Genomic DNA, 20,691 nt, shown 5'->3' with positions numbered 1-20,691 from the left:
CATTATTTGAGAAACTTAGGAGAAAATTGAATGCCAGGCTTCTCTTCTCATTTTCTAAAGACTGAATTTATACTAGTAGAATTTTTTAGGTCAACATTCAATTCATAATTTTTAAAGAGCTCTACATTTTTTTTATTAGTGTACCTCCCTTTTTGACAAAAATCTCAGCAAAATATTTTCAACAGGTCAGAAAATTTTCTTTTTTTCCTTTGCAATGAATAACTAATCCAGTAGCATAATTCTCTTGAGATCCACATGAGGCTGTATTCATCTCTCTCAGCCTGCTTGATTTCCATCTTTCATCTTTCTTGCTAGTATCAGCACTTTAATATTTGAATTGCTGTTTGTGTATATGAAATAATACGGTAAATGCAATAGAATGTTCAAGTAATTGCACAAAAATAGTTGATTAAGTACAGATGGCCAGCCTGCCGAAAAAGAAATATTTGTTGGCATGCAATAATATACAACATCTTAAAATTATAATCATTATCTCCTATTGGTGTAGAGTTGCCAATATGTGCAGTAAAATGCCAAATTGAGGGGCGCCTGGGTGGCTCAGTGGGTTATGTGTCTGCCTTTGGCTCAGGTCCTGAACCCAGGGTCCCAGGATTGAGCCCCGTGTCAGGCTCCCTGTTTAGTGGGGAGTCTGCTTCTTCCACTCCCCCTGCTTGTGCTCGAATGAGAGCTTTCTCTCTCACACTCTGTCTCAAATAAATAAAATCTTAAAAAATAAAAGACAAATGGGTAAGTTTATATTTTTATATGTATTTTAGTGGGACATTCTCATAATCCCACTCTTTAATTTGTAGATACCTCATTTTTTAAAGCTATTTTACTAGTTTTTTCTTAATCTGAGTACCTTCATATGATTTTTCCCTCCCATCTGTATTACTGTACTATCAGAAGGTCCTCTTTCTTTAATGTTTACTTCTTTATTTATAAATATTGCAATAAAAAATTAAACTTTTAGCATGTGTTAAGGCCCTGCCTCAACTCACATTTCCCTTTATCTTTACTGCCTCAAACTTTCCCCTTTAGCAAAGCTGAATTATACCTTGATACTTGTATATTTGGGATCTTATGTTTTTATACAATTAGTCCTAGTGTTGAGGGATCCCCAAGACCACTCCCTGGCTTGATGACTCTAGGACGACTCATAGGATTCAGCATATAGTAGTACTTGTGACTGTAATTTATTACAGTGAAGTGATCTGAAGCAGAATCAGCAAAGGGAGGGGGCACCTGGGAAAAAGTACAGGGAGAACCAGTTGAAAGCTTACAGAATTCTCTTCCGATGGAGTCACACAGGAAACACTTAATTCCCTCAGGAACAGTCTTGACAAACTGTAAGATGTTGCCAGCCAGGGAAATTCATTAGCAACTCGTGTCCAGGATTTTATTTGCATCTGGTCATGTAAGCACTCCACTCCTGGCACATGCCCACATTCTGGCCTCTCAGAAGGAAAGTCATTGTTGACTGTAACCGTAATATTTGTACAGATGATTTAAGCATAGTGAGCTATTCTCATCAGTGAATAGTGGGTATCCTTCTGAAATCTGAGTTCCCAGATGGCAGCCAGGGACCAACCTTGTACAATGCAGGGACAACCTTTGGACAGTGCTGTCCAAAGAAAGGACAGTAATTCAGGACTGCTATGTTAACTCTTTTTTCTGTAGCCCGTCTTTCTGTCATCTCCATGAAATGGTTATTCCCATAAAAACGTTCTGCTTAAAACTGCAAGGTTCTATATCCCAAGACATTTTTCGGATTGGTACTATGTCTAAGACCCAAGGGTGTTACAAAGATGAATGAAATGCAGTTGATTGGTTTAACAACGGGAAACCTTTGTGTGAATCAAGATTGTTAAAAGCGCTGCAGTGAAGGTATTAATAAAGTATCATCAGAGCACAGAATAGGACTGAGTGAAAGGAAGTTGGTAAAGATTTTCAAGTAGTTATTATTTCATTTGAGCCTTGAATCGTGTTTAGGCATTAGGCTGGTGGGGTAAGATGGTCAAGGTTATGTGAGGTGGAGAGAAAGCAGAAGTACGGACGCCTGAAAATACAAGTTGACTTGTGTCCAAGTGATCAAGTTTGGCTATTTAGTTGCTTTTTCAGAGAGGATGGTGAAACGGTGAGGTTGAAGAAGTTGGGAGAGGCCAGCTGTGAAATGTAAAAGATTTTTTTTTTTGAATTAAGGAATGTTTAGTTCTGTTTTTTGTTTTTTTTTTTAAAGACCTTATTTATTTATTTGACAAACAGAGATCACAAGTAGGCCGAGAGGCAGGCAGAGAGAGAGAGGAGGAAGCAGGCTCCCCACTGAGCAGAGAGCCCAATGCGGGGCTTGATCCCAGGACCTGGGATCTGCTCATGACCTGAGCAGAAGGCAGAGGCTTTAATCCACTGAGCCACCCAGGTGCCCCAGGAATGTTTAGTTTTTTGCTTAGAACATAGGAACCAAAGAATACTGATAGTAGCATAAAGCTATTTTTTTCAACCACGTGGAGGTCATGATCCATTAGAAGGTTGTAAAATCAATTTAATGTCCTTTTTTTTAAAGCATTTTAAAAAAGAAATGGGATATTTCATAAGGTATCATATTGTACTGCATATACGGATTGTGTTTCATAAAATGTTTGATATAAATATATGTATAAATATATATGTGTATACATATATACACACATATGTCCTGAGTTGTGATATTAAGTGCATTTCTATGGGTTACAGTGAAAAAAGTTTAAAAGAAAAATTGTAAGACTGGAAACAAATCAGGAAATAATTTTAGAGTGTTTTATTTCCAACAATTTGGTAACCTAGATATCTAAAAATGTTTCTACTTACATACACCTAGGAATACTAAATAAAAAATAAGGCAATAAAATACACAACTGAGTGATTGACCATGTAAGTGGATATTCAGGGGTTAGAATGAAGAGTAACCAAAAGCAGAACAGTAAGCCTGTGAGTGAATGTTCAGGGTTTGGGAGATGGGGGAGAGGAGGTGGTTGGTCTTCTACATTTAGAGGTTTTCCTTTTAATATAGGAGATAAGGTGAGACATATCCAGAAGTCAAGAAGTCAGTGCAAGACAATAATTAAGACAATAATTAAGGAGTTAGATCTCTCATCTTTTTAAAAAAGTTTACTTATCTATTAGAGGGAGAGAGTTTGCACAATGGAGGGGGGCAGAGGGAGAGGGAGAAGCAGACTCCTCGCTGAGCTGGCAGCCTGATATAGAGTTGATCTGAGGACCCCTAGATCATGACCTGAGCTGAAGGCAGCTGCTTAACCAATGGAGTCACCCAGGCACCCTTAGATCTCTCTTGTCTTGGGGTTTGGGTTGAAGAAGACAGATCTGTGAATGTGTAACTATGGTTCCATGCTTTATAAAGATTTGGAATTCAAAGTCATGCTACCTAAGTGGTCTTAAAACCAAAAATCTGGGAAATTAATTTAAAAACTTAATCCCAAGCCAGTTCCTCAGGTGCTTGGCAAAAGCCAGGCAAAACTGCTTTTGAGAGGGACCCATTCTATCCAGGCTACACGAGGATTCAAACCACCATCAGAGCATAAGCCACAAATTGAAGGATCAGATTTCCCCCCAAACTTTAGCAGATTAGAGCTATCTAGTAGAGACTTTAAAATCAAATTTGTTAAAATGATTAAGAAAAAAAACAATCTAAAGTATAAAGATCCCAAGAGGAAAAGAGTAGAATTGAAAAAATGTCTAGAAATAAGAATATCATCATTAAAATAAAAAATCTGTTCAGTGAGTTAAATTGTACCTTAGACCCAACTGGTGGAGAATTACTGAAGTAGAAGACCCATGGGAAATGATCTGGAATGCAGCAGAGACTGATAAATAAAAATGTGAAGTTGAATCGAGTCAAAAATAGAATGGAAAGATACTTCATATTTCTAATAGGTTGCAAATGTAGAGAATAGAAGTAATGAGAGACAGCATTCAGAAATGTAATGACTAAGAATTTTCCACAATTGATTTAAGAAGTACAGTGAGTCTGGGGGCACCTGGTTGGTGCAGTCGATTGAGCATCTGACTTGTTTTCAGCTTAGGTCACGGTCATGAGGTCATGGGATCAAGCCCCAGTTCGGGCTTCAAGCTTAGCTCTGAGTCTGCTTGGGACTGACTCATACTCCTATTCCCCAGCCCTCTAAAATAAATAAAATCTTAAAAAAAAAAAAAGTATAATAAGTCTAAAGCCAGAAGTAAAAATAATTCATGTCTACTTAAGAATGAAACTACAGAACACCAAAGACATAAAGATCTGAAAACCGTTAAAGGTAAACAAAGGCAAGAAGTTATTTCAGTGATCAAGTTAGAATATTGGATATATGTCCAATATATATATGGACATATATATTGGATATATGTCCAATGTTGATGGGTCTAGAAGACCTGTCAGAGAATTAGGGGTGGTGTGATTTGGTAACACTGCAAGTATTGAGTTTGAGGATTTAGGAAGAAGGGATTTAAAATGACGTTGAGGCTTCCAGTATGGTTATCGAGGCAGATGACAGCACTTAGTTCAAGATTGGCAACGGAACGGTGGAAAAATTTGGGATGTGCCAAGGATGGAGGGTCAGGGGAAAAGTAACATTGTTTAGGACTTGCTGAGTTTGAGGTAACCACGAGAAACCTACATACACATAGCCTACATGCACATACACATGGTAGTGGGGGATTAGAAATACCAATTCAGAGTCTAGAAGGGCCGAACATGAGAACACATAGGTCATTTTTGTAAGTGATTATTGAAAGTCTGAGATCGCCGAGAGTAGAATGCAAGGTGAGAAGAGATGCAGCATGTTTTGGAACTTGGGGGAATGGACCTCTTTAAGAAGTAGATAAGGAATGAGCAGGTAGAACATGAGAAACAAGTGGTATAAAACTGAGAAGCTCCGTGAGATGTGACCATCTGGAGATCATGGAAGAAAGAGAGGACCCACTTCTTTGCCGCAGCAGGGAGATGTGACAACACGTGCAATATTGTCAGCACGGACATGCATAAGAGACTCAGTGCTTAAAGTCTTTATTCAGGGCTGATCACGTAGGCATCCCCTGACTTTTGAAAACATCTTTTCTGTGAATTAGAAGTAATACTCAGATGTTAGTGGTCTAATGGAATGAATAGAAGGTGAGAAATTGGAAAACAAAAAAGTTGGACAGTAAAGGAAGAATAAAATCATCTGGTTTAAAAAATGACTAGTTGACCATGCAGCAATATACCATTTAGAAATGTTTTAGAATTCATTGTATATTGTCTCTTTCAGTCTTTGAAGATAAGGACATTATTTTTCCCTTCTAAATCCGCCATGGAAACTGGTGCTCTTTAAATTATTAAGCAGTTTTTGGTGCTACTTTATTGCTTTCTACTAGATAGAGCTCTAATTTTTCTTTTCTGAAGTGTGCTCCATCCCCCTCTCTAAACCACTTCCTCTATATTTATCCTTTTTTTCAACTTCTTTTTATTTATTCATTCGTGGCATGATCTTGGGACAGTCAGGAGTAAAGGGGTTATTTAGGGTTTAGATCGAAACATTAAAAAGTTCATTGGGGGTTGGAGGTGTATTACTCTTGTTAAAATTGCTCATCTTACTTCTCTAGGAAGAATATAAAAAAACAACATTCTGAAGCAATTGTTGGAGCACAATGTGGCAATGCAGTGTTAAGAGGAGCCCACGTCTATGTTCCAGGAATTGTGTCAGCTTCAAAATGTAAGTGCAGGGGCGCCTGGGTGGCTCAGTGGGTTAAAGCCTCTGCCTTCGGCTCAGGGCTCAGGTCGTGGTGCCGGGGTCCTGGGATCTAGCTCCGCATCAGGCTCTCTGCTCAGCAGGGAGCCTGCTTCCTCCTCTCTCTGTCTGCCTCTCTGCCTACTTGTGATCTCTGTCTGTCAAGTAAATGAATAGGGTCTTTAAAGGAAAAGAAAAAAAAAAGTAAGTGCAGTGTTTCAGCCTCCCTATACAAGAAAAGATTCTTTAAAATCTGTATACAGGGGCACCTGGGTAGCTCAGTGGGTTAAGCCGCTGCCTTCGGCTCAGGTCATAATCTCAGGGTCCTGGGATCCAGTCCCGCATGGGGCTCTCTGCTCAGCAGGGATCCTGCTTCCCTCTCTCTCTCTGCCTGCCTCTCCATTACTTGTGATTTCTCTCTGTCAAATAAATAAATAAAATCTTAAAAAAAAATCTGTATACATTATCAAGTGGAAAACGTATTAAACTATCATTCAGATGCATTTCAGATTTACTTTTATCAGATATTTTCCAAGTTTTACATTTGGGATAGCTAGAAAGAGATTTATCTGATAATGGTCTAACAAACTGGGCATCTGTATATGGTTTTTTGAAATTTTTTTTCCCATAAAAGAGTGTGTGAGATGATGTTTATAGGATCATTACTGATTAATAGAGTGTAAGATGTCAGTGAAATTTTATTTTGTAGTCTTAACTCCATTGCCCTCAGACTTCCATTATTTGTGAGGATAACCTTTAGAACTTGGGATCTTAATATTGGAATAAAAGCCAGTATTCTTAATTTACTCACTCAGTTGATGACATGTGCTTAATAAGCTAGTCACTGTGGTTCAGTCTTAATTTATTGGGCTTGAAGTCAAGCCACATGGGTTTTGATCTATTCGAAAGTCTGTGGACTTAAGTTATTTTATCTATGAAACGAGTAATTTGACCTACATTAGGGTGTGCTAAACTACTGGCCAAGTCTGGCCCATGTCTGTTTTTGCATGACTCACAGCTGAAAATGGGTTTTCCATTTTGAAAAGATTGTTTTACAAAAATACAAAGAAGAATATGCCAAGAGACCTTATGTGGGTCATAAAGCCCAAGGAATTCACTTGCCCTTTGTAGGAGAAGTTCATTGACGTTTGATCTATGAGATTTGAACAGTCCTTCGAATGCCCTAGTTGATAGACTGCTCACTACTGTTCCCAAGTTAATGGGCTAGACAAATTTATGACAGGCTATGTCTAAGAACATGAAAGTGGAATTGAGTTTCCCATTATTAAAGTCAGTGGGATTGGTTACTGAAAATCATTTAATGAAGTGGGTACAAAACATAAACTTAATCAGCCATAAGAATCAACTCCATATGCTGTGTAGTTTCAAGGTGTTCTGAGTATGTGTATATATATATACACATACACACACACACACACACACACACACGTAGGTACATGTACCTATGTATACACACACTCATGTATATACATACATGCACACAGACATATGTATGAATGTACTTATCATTAAAATCTCTGCCTTAATTGCTATAATAGAAAACCAGAAAAATAACAACAGGGTTATAGGATTTAGAAACATTTCTTTGAGGGATTTTAGTGTACATTTTTGATGAATCTTTTTAAATAAAACTTGGAACTTTGAGGAGTGAGCCAAAGATACCAAAACGTATATGAAATTGTTTAGGGAATGTTAGGTTTGGAAAAAATAATTTAAATATTAAATATCCTTCATTTTCTGCTTTGCCAAAGGGTTCCAATTTAGATAGGATGTTTTGAAACTTGTATTTTTTTGTTCTCCTAGAAAAATAATCTCCCATTAGATAGTTATGAACATTTAAAAGTATAAGGGGTTATTTTGAGATAATGAGCCAGTTTAGACCTCTTCATGCCCACTATTGATGCCCTTAGATGTCCCGAGTTTAGCTTAAAGAATTTTCACTATTCTTCTACCAAAATACGGCCTAATTAGTATAAGCCGCTTTTCTTTTTTCTTAGTTATGAAAGCTGGAGATGTTATTTCTGTATACTCTGATATTAAAGGCAAATGCAAAAAAGGAGCCAAAGAATTTGATGGAACAAAAGTATTTCTTGGAAATGGGATTTCTGAACTAAGCCGCAAAGAAATCTTCAGTGGACTACCTGAACTAAAGTATGTCATCAAATGTTTGGGGGAAATATGCATTCTTTCTAGGGTTTGAGGAAAATAAAAACAATGTAAAAAATATATCTAATTGCATTATAAAATTTTTTTGGTATAAATTTGACTGGAAAATAATTGCTCAATGTCTATTTCCATGTTTTTTTGAAAAATTACTTTTGTGTAAAAGTAAATGTTTAAATTAAAGTTTTTAAATTAAATTTTAAATTAAAGTTTTTATTAAAATTTTTTTTTTTATCAGAAAGCCAGGAGTCACATGGCTACTTGTGGTCAAGAATTAATACATGAATCTGGGGTGCCTGGGTAGCTCAGTCGGTTGAGCGTCCAACTCTTGATTTCAACTCAGGTCATGATCTCATGGTCGTGGGATCGGTCCCCATGTCAGGCTCCACGCTCAGTGTGGAGTCTGTTTTAGATCTTTCTCTGCCTCTTCCTGGCTCAAGCTCCCACATGCTCTCTTTTGAATCTTTTTTTTTTAAAAAAGAACATTTGGATTTACTCAAACCAAATTAAAAAACAGTTTTACCTCATCCTGAGTTGCTACTGATTCTAAATAAATTAAATCTGTTGGCGATCCAGAGTCATTTTGCTTCATATTTTCAGTCTGTTAAAGGAGTTCTGTGGACAACTCCATTACTCCACCATTGACAGCTGATGTAGACGTGCTGAAAACTGAATTTATCTGTGCAGAACTGGACTACATCCCTGATTCCTGGAACAGTTTTCATGTTGCAGCAGTCTGGGTTTATAGTTGAAATTAATTCCTTTGAAGAGACAGATTATTGGATTAACTAACTGTGGATAGCAGTACTTTCCAAGTGGCCAAGAGCAAAGATTTTATTTTCCTCAGAAGATTTTATGAATATAAAGATAAAGCTTATATATGTTCTGTTTATCTTTAGGTCTGTAATAGAAAATTGACATTTTGACTTCCTTCTTTGTTCTGCTATTAGTGGTACACTCTTCATCCTCTCTTTTTTTGTGACTGGCTTGATTTTTTTTTCCTGAATTATAATTGGTATATAATACTGTATTTCAGGTGTACAACACAGTGATTCAATATTCATATGCATTAGGAAGTGGTCACCACAATAAGGCATTACCATCTGTGGTTACACAAAGTTAACAATATTATTAATTATATTTCCTATGTTGTACCTTACATCCCCGTGTTGTATTGATAACTTATTTCTTCTTGTTTATAATTTATTTAGTCCCCGTAACTCATTTATAACTGGAAAGTTAGTCTTTTTCACCTTATTCGTTACCCCAGCCCTTCTCTGTAGCACCCATCAGATCTCTGTGTCTATGTTTCTGTTTCTGTTTTGTTTTGTTCATTTTTTTTTTAGATTCCACATATAAGTGAAATCATATGGTATTTGTCTTTGTCTGACTTACTTCACTTAGCGTAATACCCTCTGGGACAGTCTATGTTGTCATGTTGGCAAAATATTATGACTAATACTCCTTTGTGTGTATGTGTGGGTGTGTACCACATTTTCTTAATCTATTCATTTATCTGTGGACTCGTTTCTTCCTGTGGTGGATTTCTACATTTTTTAAAATTTCTACTTTCTTAAAATTGATTTCTAGTTTCTGGGGTGTCTGGGTGGCTCAGTGCTTTAAGCCTCTGCCTTCGGCTCAGGTCATGATCTCAGGGTCCTGGGATCGAGCCTCACATCGGGCTCAGCGGGAAGCCTGCTACTGGCCCCCTCGCTCTCTGCCTGCCTCTCTGCCTACTTGTGATCTCTGTCAGATAAATAAATAAAATCTTTAAAAAAAATTGATTTCTAGTTTCATATTGTTGTGGTAGGAAGAGAAGCTTGATATGATTTTAGTCTTGTTAAATTAGTATTTGTTTTGTGGCATAACATGATCTATCCAGGAAAATGTTACATGGGCGGTTGAGAAGAATGTGTATTCTGCCGTTTGTTTTTTGTTTGTTTGTTTGCTATTTGGGGATTGAATATCCTGTATGTATCAAGTCCATGTGGTTTGATGTGTTGTTTGCTGTTATTACATTATTTTCTGTCTTTGTGATCTATCCTCTGATGTAAATGTGGTGTTAAAGTCCCCTACTATAATCATTACTATTATTAATGATTCTCTTTATGATTATGTAATGCTCTTTGCCTCTTATTACCCCCTTTGTTTTAAAGTCTGTTTTGTGTCCTACATGTATTGCTACCCCTGCTTTCTTTTCATTTTCATTTGCAGGGAATACTTTTTTGTAACCCTATACTTTCAGTCTGTATTTGTCTTTGGTTCTGACTTGAATCTCTTGTAGTCAGCTTATAGATGGGTCCATTCCTTCATGCTTTGTGTTTTGCTTGGATTGTTTAGTTCACTTTCCTTTAAAGTAATTACTGATATATGTGTACTTATTGCCATTTTGTTGTTTGCTTTCTGAATGTTTTTGTAATCCTATGTTCTTCTCTTGGGTTATTTTAGTGTTATGCTTGGATTATTTCCTCTTTATTTTTTGTGTACCTATTATAGGTTTTCAGTTTGTAGTAACCATGAGATTTGTTTATAGTAACCTATGTATATAACTGTCCATTTCATGTGTGGTTGCTTAAATATGAACACATTCCAAAACGTTTCTCCCCTCCTTGCCGCCATTATATTTTACATCTTTTTATTTTATGTATTCCTTAACTAATTATATTTTACATCTTTTTATTTTATGTATTCCTTAACTAATTATTATAGATATAGTTGATTTTACTACTCTTATCTTTTAACCTTCAGACTAGCTTTGTAAGTGGTAGATCCACTACCTTTATGATATAGTTGCCTTTACCAGTTAGATTTTTTTCTTTCATGTGTTTTATTTCTAGTTACGGCCTTTCCTTGTAGACGTCTGTTTAATATTATAAAACTAGGTCAGGGGTGATGAACTCCTTTAACTTCTGCTTCTCTGGGAAACTTTATCTCCATCATCAATTGTGAATGATGACCTTGCTGAGTATTGTTGATTGTAAGCACTCTGACTGTGTTGTGCCGCTCATTCTCTCCTGGCCTGCAAAGTTTGTGCTGAGAAATCAGCTGATAGCCTTATGGGGGTTCCCTTGTATATAACTATTTTTTTTCCCCTGCTGCTTTTAAAGGTCTGTCATTATTTTAAATTTTTGACCCTTTAATTATACTGTATCTTGGTGTGGATCTCTTTGGGTTCATCATTTTGGGGATTCTCTTTTCCCTAGATCTGGACATTTGTTTCCTTTGCCAGATGATGGAAGTTTTCATCTGTTATTTCTCAAATAAAATTTCAGCTCCTTTCTCTATCTCTCTCCTCTTTTGGGGACTCCTATACAGGGAATGTTAGTGCACCTGATGTTAGCTCACAGGTCCCTTAAACTATTCTCATTGTTAAAATTCCTTTTTCTTTTTGTTGTTCAGTTTGGGTGACCTTTTTTTTTACTACTTGTTTTCCAGAGCACTTCCCTGTTCTTCTATATTACTAATCTGCTGTTTGTTCCCTATAGTGTATTTTTATTTCTGTTATTCTTCAGCTCTGATTGGAACTTTTTAATCTTTTCTTTTTGTTGAAGTTCTTACTGTGTTTATCCTTTTTTGTCCCGAGTTTGATGAGCAGTTTTATGGCGATTACTTTGGACTTTCTATTGGATAAATTGTTTATTTCCATTCTGTTTAGTTCTTTTTCTGATGTTTTGTGTTATTCTTTTGTTTGGAACATATTCTTCTGTCTCCTCATTATGCCTAACTCTGTGTTTCTGTGTATTAGGTAGTTCATCTACAACTCCTGGCTCTGAAAGAGTGGCTTTTACGTAAGTGATGTCCTGTCGGGCCCAGTAGTGCAATTCTCTTACCCTGGTACCCAGACACAGGTGCTTGAGGGGTGTCTCCTGAGTGGGCTGTGTGTGTCCTTCTCTTATGGCAGCCCCTTGACAGCTGCAGGTGCACTCTTGGGTGATGCTGGCTTCCCTCCCCTGCCTGGTTAGCTGGAGGCCTATTCCTGATGGATACAGGTGTGCTGGTGGATGGAGTCCTATAGACTTCGAGCCTCTTCTGAGGCACAGGGTTGTATGGGGCTCTCAGTGGGGTGTACACCCTGGCAGTAGCATTATAGAGAGAGGATTTCAAAATGGTGTCTGTCGTCTCCAGCATCAGCAGGGCAGAACAAGATAGCAAAAATGGCTGTCAGCTGTGTCTTACTCCTCAGGAGGGCTTCCCTCCCTCCCCCATTCCCTTCATCAGGTGCTCCAAGATTAGTAAGCAGGCCTACTTCACCTATGGTCTATGTGCTTTTTGATCTGGCCTTTGATCTTTTTTGATCTTTTTGATGTGGTTTTGATCTGATTTGAAACCATTTGTTCTGGTTTCTGGGTTGAGTTTCTGTGCAAGCTCTTTGTGAGTGGGGTTTCTTTTCCTTACAGTTTCGTAGTATTCCTGGACATACTTTGTATTGGTTTTTAAGGCCAGATGTTTTGGAAGCTCATCTCTTAATGCATTATCTAGGGGTTGGGTTGTCAGATGTGGAGTTTGAATCTCTCCTCAAGGAGATAACCTTTCTTTAAGGTCTGTTCTGACCGTGGAATGATGCTCCAGAGTTGTAATTTTTGCCTTAGCAAGACTATATTTTTGCCTCTTCTTCTCATCTTGGTGTTGTCCCTTGTTGTGAGCGCTCACTTCATCCATTTTCTAGGTCCTGTTCAGTCTTTTATGTTTGGGGGAGGAGGTGAGCTCAGATCCTTATTCTGCCATCTTCCACTCTTCATTCTCTTATATTATTGAATGTAGTAGTTCCAGGAACTTTGCTGACAGACCTTTCTTAGTAGTTTGTTGGTAGAAGTAACAGCCATCTTTCAGAAAGTTGTTGATTTTTTTTTAAAAGATTTTATTTATTTATTTGACAGAGATGACAAGTAGGCAGAGAGAGAGGGAAATAGGCTCCCGCTAAGCAGAGCACCCAGTGCGGGGCTCAATCCCAGGACCCCAGGAACATGACCTGAGCCTACGGCAGAGGCTTTAACCCACTGAGCCACCTAGGTGCCCCAGGTTTTTTTTTTTTTTTTTTAACTCAACTTTTAAACTCAGCATTCAGTATGCTCTTAGGATTTCTTTTTCTGCCTATTTGAGGAAGAGCATGCTTCCATAACAAAGAAATGCTATGCATATATCATGTTTCTTATTATAAAATTTTAGAACTATGTCTACTAGTGGTACTTTGTTATTGAACTAGTAAATTTGCACCCTTTGTTTTCTTAAATTACAGTGGAGTTCAGTCATAGACTTCATAGAGGTAGATTAATTTACTAACAGCCTTTTTATCATGTGAGATCTGGTGCTTTGCATTATTATATGGAGGTACATATTACAAAAACAGTTTTATTTTTTATTAAAGATTTTTTTGTGGGGTGCCTGGGTGGCTTAGTCGGTCAAGCATCTGCCTTTGGCTCGGGTCATCATCCCCGGGTCCTGGGATAGAGCCCTGCATTGGGCACCTTGCTCAGCAGGGAGCCTCCTTCTCCCTCTCCCTGTACAGTCCCCATGCCCATGCTCTCTCTCAAATAAATAAAAATAAAACCTTAAAAATTTTTAAAAATAAAATTTGCCCTATCCCCCCCAATAGTCAAAAAGAAAGAAACATAATCCCATACTGGAACAGTAATTGGTTTAAATTATTCCTTGTTGTTTTAAGTTGAATACTGGAAAGATGGACTACTTGTGCTGGTGGTTAGAAGGAGTATTCAAAGAAATAGCAGAACTTGAAGCGCTAGGTAGGAACTGGATTAGAAAGACAGACATATAAATGTTACGTTTGAGTATTTTTCTGAGGACTAGTGTCCTGCAAGTGAGAAAGTCATTTAAATGATGAAAGAGTGAGCAGGTCATGGAATTCAAGGTGTCCAGTAGTGGGTCCAGACTGGGCTGGGGCTGAGGTGTTGATCAAGGTCAGTGCACTGTTGTGTCAACAAACAACTGACTTTTGAATGTGAGGCTGTGACTTTTCAGAAGGTTCCTTTGTATTTTTTCTGGTCAGGGGCAGGAACTTTGTGGGAAATGTTTAGATTTGATCCTGGCTGGAGCAAGGACCAAAGACTAACTGATTAACTAAGTCTGATTAAACTCTGATTAAAAGTACAGATTCAGACATATCAAGTGGTAAACAAATGAGTGAGGATAAAAGGGCTGGGTAGAAGGAGAAAGGAATTAATGTTTATTGTATGACAAAGGATGTTGGAACCGAGTGGACATCGTAGTCCTAACCACTGCAGTTGCAGTCCACGAGTATTGACAGAAATCATTTCATCTAAAGAGCAGTGTAAACCGACCCTATTGTGGCATAATAATTTGGTCTTTGGGTTTCTCGCTCACAGCTCCCCAAATCCTTGGAATCTCTGCAGTGATGACTGTCTTTTATATGCTAATGAGATGACTGGTAGCTGGGGGTCCCTTGATAGCTTCTGGAAGGCGCTTGCTGGAGGAACCAACCTTGTATTTAGAATGTTGGAACTACCCTCAGACCTCCAGGGAGGGGAGAGGGCCTGGAAATTGAGTTCATATCCAGTGGTCAGTGAATTAATCAATCATGCCTATGTCATGAAACCTCCATAAAGACTCCTAGATGGTGGGGTTCAGGTTGGTGAACACATCCAGGCACGGGGGGAGTGGTGAACAATATACCTCTCCCTTACCTTCTCCTGTGCATCTCTTTCCTTTGGCCATTTCTAAGTTGTATTCTCCATAGTAAACCGTACTAGTAAGTGTTGTTCTGAATTCTGTGAGTTGTTCTAGTGAATTTTCAAACCCGAGGAGGGCAGTGTGGAAACCCCCAAATTTGCAGCCCATTGAGGAGAAAGTACAGACGGCAGCCCAGACGTGCCACTGGCGTCTGGAGCGACACTCGTTGTGTCGGATCCAACTGTTGAGCCCATGGCATCTCACAGTAACCCCTGGCAGATTGTGTCAGGACTGAACTGGAGTGGAGGACTCTCAGCTGGTGTGAGAGAAAACGCCACACATTTGGTGTCAGGAGTATTATGGGTAAAATGAGCCCACCTCCCTACATAAAGCTGAGTGCAAACCATCCATGTAGATGCTTCTCTGCGAACACTGGTTCAGAAGCTCTGACCTCATCTAGTGTACTGGACCAGAGGAGTTTGTTCTTGTTCTCCCTGTTCAGACTCTCTTCCTTGCTTGTACTCCTGTACCTGGTTTTAAATCCAGATTCTTGCCTTTATTACCAGAATGCACTTTTTCTATGCCCCTCTAATCCCTGGAACATGGTGTTGATTTCCCTTTTTTCTTGCTCTCAGTGGCATGGCCTGATTAAGCCAACAGTATTTGTGTGCTTTCTCTTCCCTGTGATGGTCTCTGATAGCCACTCCCAGATGGCAATGTCTGTGCTAATGAATCATCCGCCACCATGTTCTCCTGGGTCCTGGCCCTTCCTGCTCTGATCAGTTCCACTGCCACTTTTAACATGGGATAAAGGTAGAAAAGCTCATCTTGAGGCTTGTGTCAGTACTGGGCAGTTACTCTCTAAAGAGATGAGAGAGTTGTATGGCGTATTTGTGGTTGCTTAGCATCAGCATGGTTCTCAGGTATATTTTTATTTTTCATACAAGCACCTAGGCATAGTGCCTTGCAAACTGAAGCATTCAGAAAATGTTTATTGAATTAAAAGCTGTTAACAGTGATCATGAATCTGTTACCAGAAAGATTAGAATGAATCAACAAATATAGATTCAGATGTTAGGGAAAGACAAATACCATATGATCTCAATGTGGAATTTAAGAAACAAAACAAATGGATGAAGGGGAAAAAAAGACAAATCAAAAAACGGACTTTTATCTGTAGAGAACAAACTGGTGGTTCTCAGAGGGGAGGTGGGTAGGGATGGGTGAAATCGGTGAAAGGTATTAAGAGTGTGCTTATCCTGGGGTGCTTCTGTGGTGTGGTCCATTAAGTGTCTGACTCTTGGTTTCAGCTCAGGTCGTGATCTCAGGGTCATGAGATTGAGCCCCACTTCAGGCTCCATACTCAGTGCTGAATCTACTTGTGACTCTCTCCCTTTCCCTCTGCCCCACCCTTTCTCATGCATGCATGTGCTCTCTTTCTCTCTAAAATACATAAATTCTTTTAAAAAAGACTTTGTGTATTTGACAGAGAGAGACACAGCAAGAGAGGGAACACAAGCAGGAGGAGTGGGAGAGGGAGAAGCAGGCTCCTTGCAGAGCAGGGAGCCTGATGCGGGGCTCAATCCCAGGATCATGGGATCATGACCTGAGCCAAAGGCAGACACTAATGGCTGAGCCACCCAGGCACCCCTAAAATAAATAAATCTATAAAGATAAAAAGAGTATACTTATGAGTATACTCATATACTTATATGTAGTATATAAGAGATGAGCACTAAGTAATATATAGAAATGTTGAATCACGATATTGTACACCTGAAACATAACACTGTATACTGGCATTAAAAATAAAGTAAGAATAAATGCTTTATGTTAACATAAATAGTATTTTCAATTGCATAGCTATGTTAAAAAAAAAGAAAGATTCACATTCTTTGACTTTCTCAATTGTTCAACTCTCTGAAGAAACTCCTTTTGTGCTTAAATGAAAAATATATGAACTATCCTTTTTAGCTTTCTGATGGCCTTCTATTGCAAGGAACAAGTCATGAACAATTCACAGGAATAGCCTAAGTATTGTGGTATTGAGTAAAAGAGGTTTTTAAAAAGGGAGAACATCTTTTATTTATTGTGCAGTGTGGGTATGTTCCTGGAAGTTGAATTTGTAGGGACTCAGGAATTTATGCAGACTAATGTTTGATTTTTCTACTTTTCAGAGGTATAGGCATAAGAATGACAGAACCAATATATCTCAGCCCCTCATTTGACAATGTACTGCCCAGCTACTTATTTTTACAGGCAAGTATATGTCAGGGTAAAATATTTAATGGCATTGAAACATAACCTCAGTGAGTTATTTCAAATCTAAGTTTTTCTTCTATTACCATACTTTTTGTGATTTATTTTTCTGATCTACCTTTGGTAAAGCAGTAAAAATGAAAAACAAAAACAAAACAAAAAACCCAACCTTTGTACATGTTCTCTTCTTTTTCTCAGCTGATTTTAACCTTTTTTAAAAAACCCTTCTCCTTTGGGGAAAAAAAAAAAAACAAAAAAAAAAACACCTTCTCTTGCCCAAAAGTGTTTTAATTGCTTATTAGCCTCTACTGCTTTTTCTTGAAAAGTAATTTAGAAAATACATAACTTAAAAAAAAAATGCATTACAGGGACACCTCGGTAACTCCATCAGTTAGTATCTGCCTTTGGCTTAGGTCATGATCCCAGGGTCCTGCATCAGGCTCCCTGTTTAGTGAGAAATCTGCTTCTCTCCCTCTACCTCCACCTTGTGTGCACTTTCTCTGTGAAATAAATAAAATATTTTTAAAAAATGCATTACTTTGGGATATTATTCTGTTTTATTTAAGGCAAATTGCTACCCTAGAGTAGCAATCCATTTGTGATCAAAATTAATAATGATTTTTTTTAACTAATAATGATTTAATGGTATAATGTAGCTGGTTGCCATATGGCTTATTGCTGTAGATACATGAGTTGTCCAATCTCATATTTCTAGGTGCCAATCAGAAATAGTAAGATTGGCTTACATTTTACTTTTCTCCTACAGAAATGTGGTAGTGGCGGGGAGATAGGAACCCAGATGCCTTTGAGTGGCATTAGTAGCATAAAACTAGGATTCTTAAGTGGGTGTTAGATGGTGAAGCACCTGAAATTACAAAATTTTGTACATTTTCTTAGAAAAAGATCCAGAGCTTTGTTATATTTCTGAAAGGGCTTTGGCCTTCAAAATATTGAGACTGCTGAATTGAGGGGGGGAAAAATGTGCCTTTTTGGTTAAATTGATAGGGGAAATACATCATGCTAGTGTGTGTCTCGTGTATGAATGTCCAGTGAGATCATAGGATACTCTTGGAAACTGAGTTTTGTGACACTGGTATGTTTACAGAAAACCTATTCTTGACAGAGATGTTGTACTGGATTACTTCCAAAGATTTCTTTGGGATTCTAAAAGGACTTAGAATCATTGGTAGTTGATTTTTTTTTTTTTTATAGAATTTGCCATCTGCTGTAGTAGCTCATGTTCTAGATCCTCAACCCAGAGAGAAGATTCTGGATTTGTGTGCAGCGCCCGGAGGCAAAACAACACACATTGCAGCATTGATGCATGATCAGGTGAGACTGTCTTCACAGCTAAAACTACTCTCAACATATTACATGTTTCAGTGTTGAAGGTGGAACCTCACGTAACTTACGGAACATTATATAGATATTTATAATCTGAATTATTTCAGATTCAGCCAAAGTGAAGACTGTTCAGTAATGGCATTCACATGTTGAGTTCAGTAGATAATTATCACTTATGAAGACTATCTGAAGATCTTCCTGAATTCAAATTTAGTAATACATTTGTAGAGTAGAAGTCTTCTTAATAAAATTACATTTAAGTGCAACATTTAAGAGATTTATGTTCTTGATTATCAAACTTGACACTTTTTAAACTACTAAAATCTGCCTCTGAAACTTAATTTGATAGCACGTTATTGAAGTATCAATATATACATTGATAATATATATGTACATTATGATATGTGCACATCAAACACATTTTCTTGAGATTTATAAAAACCTTATGATCTGGCTTAATTATTAACCCTGTTGCATTGTCATAAAATATAGTAAGTCTTGGATGTCTTTATTTCAGATTTTACAGCTTTTTCCCCACATACATGTATTTGACAATATGTTTCCTTTCATTAGGGGTTACTTTGTATTTAAAACTCAGTGTGACCTTGTCATCACTGTGACCATTCTGTGCTGCACCTAAGATTCTTCAGCTCAAGAAGAATAGGGCCAGTTGATGCTATCTTTCTTCTTGTTTCAAATCATAAAATTACATGGTTCCTGAAATGCTTAGACACACTATTATCTTCATCTACTTTGATCTGGAGGCAGATTTTAATTGGTTGGTTGGTTGATTAAACAGATAGTACTTGTATATGCCAAGTACTGGGGATGCAGCAATAAACCACTGGGACCAAAATTGTCTTTGTCGTGTAGCTTCCCTTCTAGTTAAGAGGGGACAGATAATAAGCTAAATGAATACACGTTATGGCATGTAGGATCGCGGTAAGGGCGCTGGTGAGCAAGAGAGGAAGGGGAGGGGTAGTGGGACTGTGGAGGGGAGTGGGTATGCAGTGTTTAGGAGGGTGGTGAGAAATACACCCTGTGAAGATGGTTTTTGAGGAAAGACTTTGAGGTGATGAGCAACATGGAGGTCTGTGGGACGCATGTTTTCTCTTGAGAAAAAGCAAGTGTGGTTTCTCTGAGGCTGGAGTGCACCTGACCTGTTGGAGGAACCTCTGCATTTTGCTAAGAAAGACAAAGTGAGAAAGACAGGAGGAAGAAAAGAGACCAGAGAGAGGGATGCTTGGGGGAGGATGTTTGGATCTAGCTGTTGGTAGGGTCTCACAGGATGTTGGCTGTGCTTGAGTGATGGGAAGTCACAGAAGAGTGACATATGCCTCTTTACTATTTCCAGTATCCTTTTGGCTCTTGCCTTTAAACAGACTGGAGGAGGGCAGGGGTGACTGGTCTGAGACCGTAATTCAGGGAAGCATTATGGAGGTGGCAAAAAGTTCTGGAGATGTGTTTAAGGTGGAGTTGTAAGAAGCTGCCGATGCACTGGATGTGGGTTATGGAAATGAGAGAGTGATTAAGGGTGACTCCTACAGATTTTGGGTAAGCGTTACTGTGGGAGGAGCAAGTTCTGCAGGGAAAAGTCAGAAAGTTAGTTTTGGAGATACTAAACTGAAGTGTCTGTTAGACTTGCAACGGATGACGTTGAGCAGGCAACTGGATATTTGAGCCTAGAGTTCAGGACAGAGGTATAGACTGGAAATAAATATATAGATTGGAAGTGTAAAGATATATAAAATAGAAATTTGGAAGTCATTAGCTTACAGATACTATGTAAAGCCATAAAGCTGATATGGGTGGCAATAGAGAGTAGAAGAGGCCAGAAAACTGAGCTGCATGGGTGCTGTGTGCCAACATTCAGAGGTTGGGGAAGGGAGAAGGAATGACCAGCGGTGTCAGAGGAAAACCAGAGGAGTATGTCTGACACCCTGGAAACAATGGGAAGAAAGGGATTGAAAGACAGTGGAGAGATCAGCTGTGTCAGATGTTGTTGCCGGGACACAAAAATTGAGGACTGAGAGCGTCCAGTGGGCTTAGCACCAGGCTGGTGATGGGCAACCTTATCATAAGCAGCTTTGGTGAGTGGAAATGCTTGCTTGGATTGAGATTGAGAGGAATCCAAAAAAGTGAATCAAGATCACTCCTTTGGCAGGGGTGGTGGGGGGTGGTAGTTATTTTTACAGGAATACAGCGAAATGGGGCAGTAGTTGGAAATGAACTCAGGGAAATCTTTAAGATGAGAGAAATGATCATGTTTGTATGCTAATGAGAGATCCATTAAAAGGGGAAATTGCTAACTGTATCTTTGAGGAGGGGAAATGGGATACAGTCTGACGCACACTTGGCTTTAGATGGTAGCATGTGGCAGTTTATCCTTGGAAATAGGAGGGGGTTGGAGTACGTGGGTGCAGGTATTGGTGGGCCGGTCAGTGTGGTAAGAGGTAGGAAGGTTTCTTTCGGTTGTTTGGGTCTTCTCAGTGAAATATGAAAC

At 38.5% G+C, this 20,691-nt stretch overlaps 1 protein-coding gene across 1 annotated transcript in view; it reads left to right on the top strand.

Moving 5' to 3' along the window:
- Positions 1-20,691, top strand: part of NSUN6 (NOP2/Sun RNA methyltransferase 6) — a 73,104-nt gene that overhangs the window by 13,654 nt on the left and 38,759 nt on the right. The window contains exons 4-7 of the mRNA XM_044226768.1: positions 5,632-5,741; positions 7,775-7,928; positions 16,763-16,844; positions 18,057-18,176. Coding sequence (XP_044082703.1) covers positions 5,632-5,741; positions 7,775-7,928; positions 16,763-16,844; positions 18,057-18,176 — 466 coding nt within the window. The remainder of the gene's footprint in view (positions 1-5,631; positions 5,742-7,774; positions 7,929-16,762; positions 16,845-18,056; positions 18,177-20,691) is intronic.

Source organism: Neovison vison, chromosome 12 (assembly GCF_020171115.1).
Source record: "Neovison vison isolate M4711 chromosome 12, ASM_NN_V1, whole genome shotgun sequence".
In the NCBI taxonomy this organism is placed as follows: Eukaryota; Metazoa; Chordata; class Mammalia; order Carnivora; family Mustelidae; genus Neogale; species Neogale vison.
Note: the sequence above shows the minus strand (reverse complement) of the source record. Positions and strands in the feature narration are given on the sequence as shown.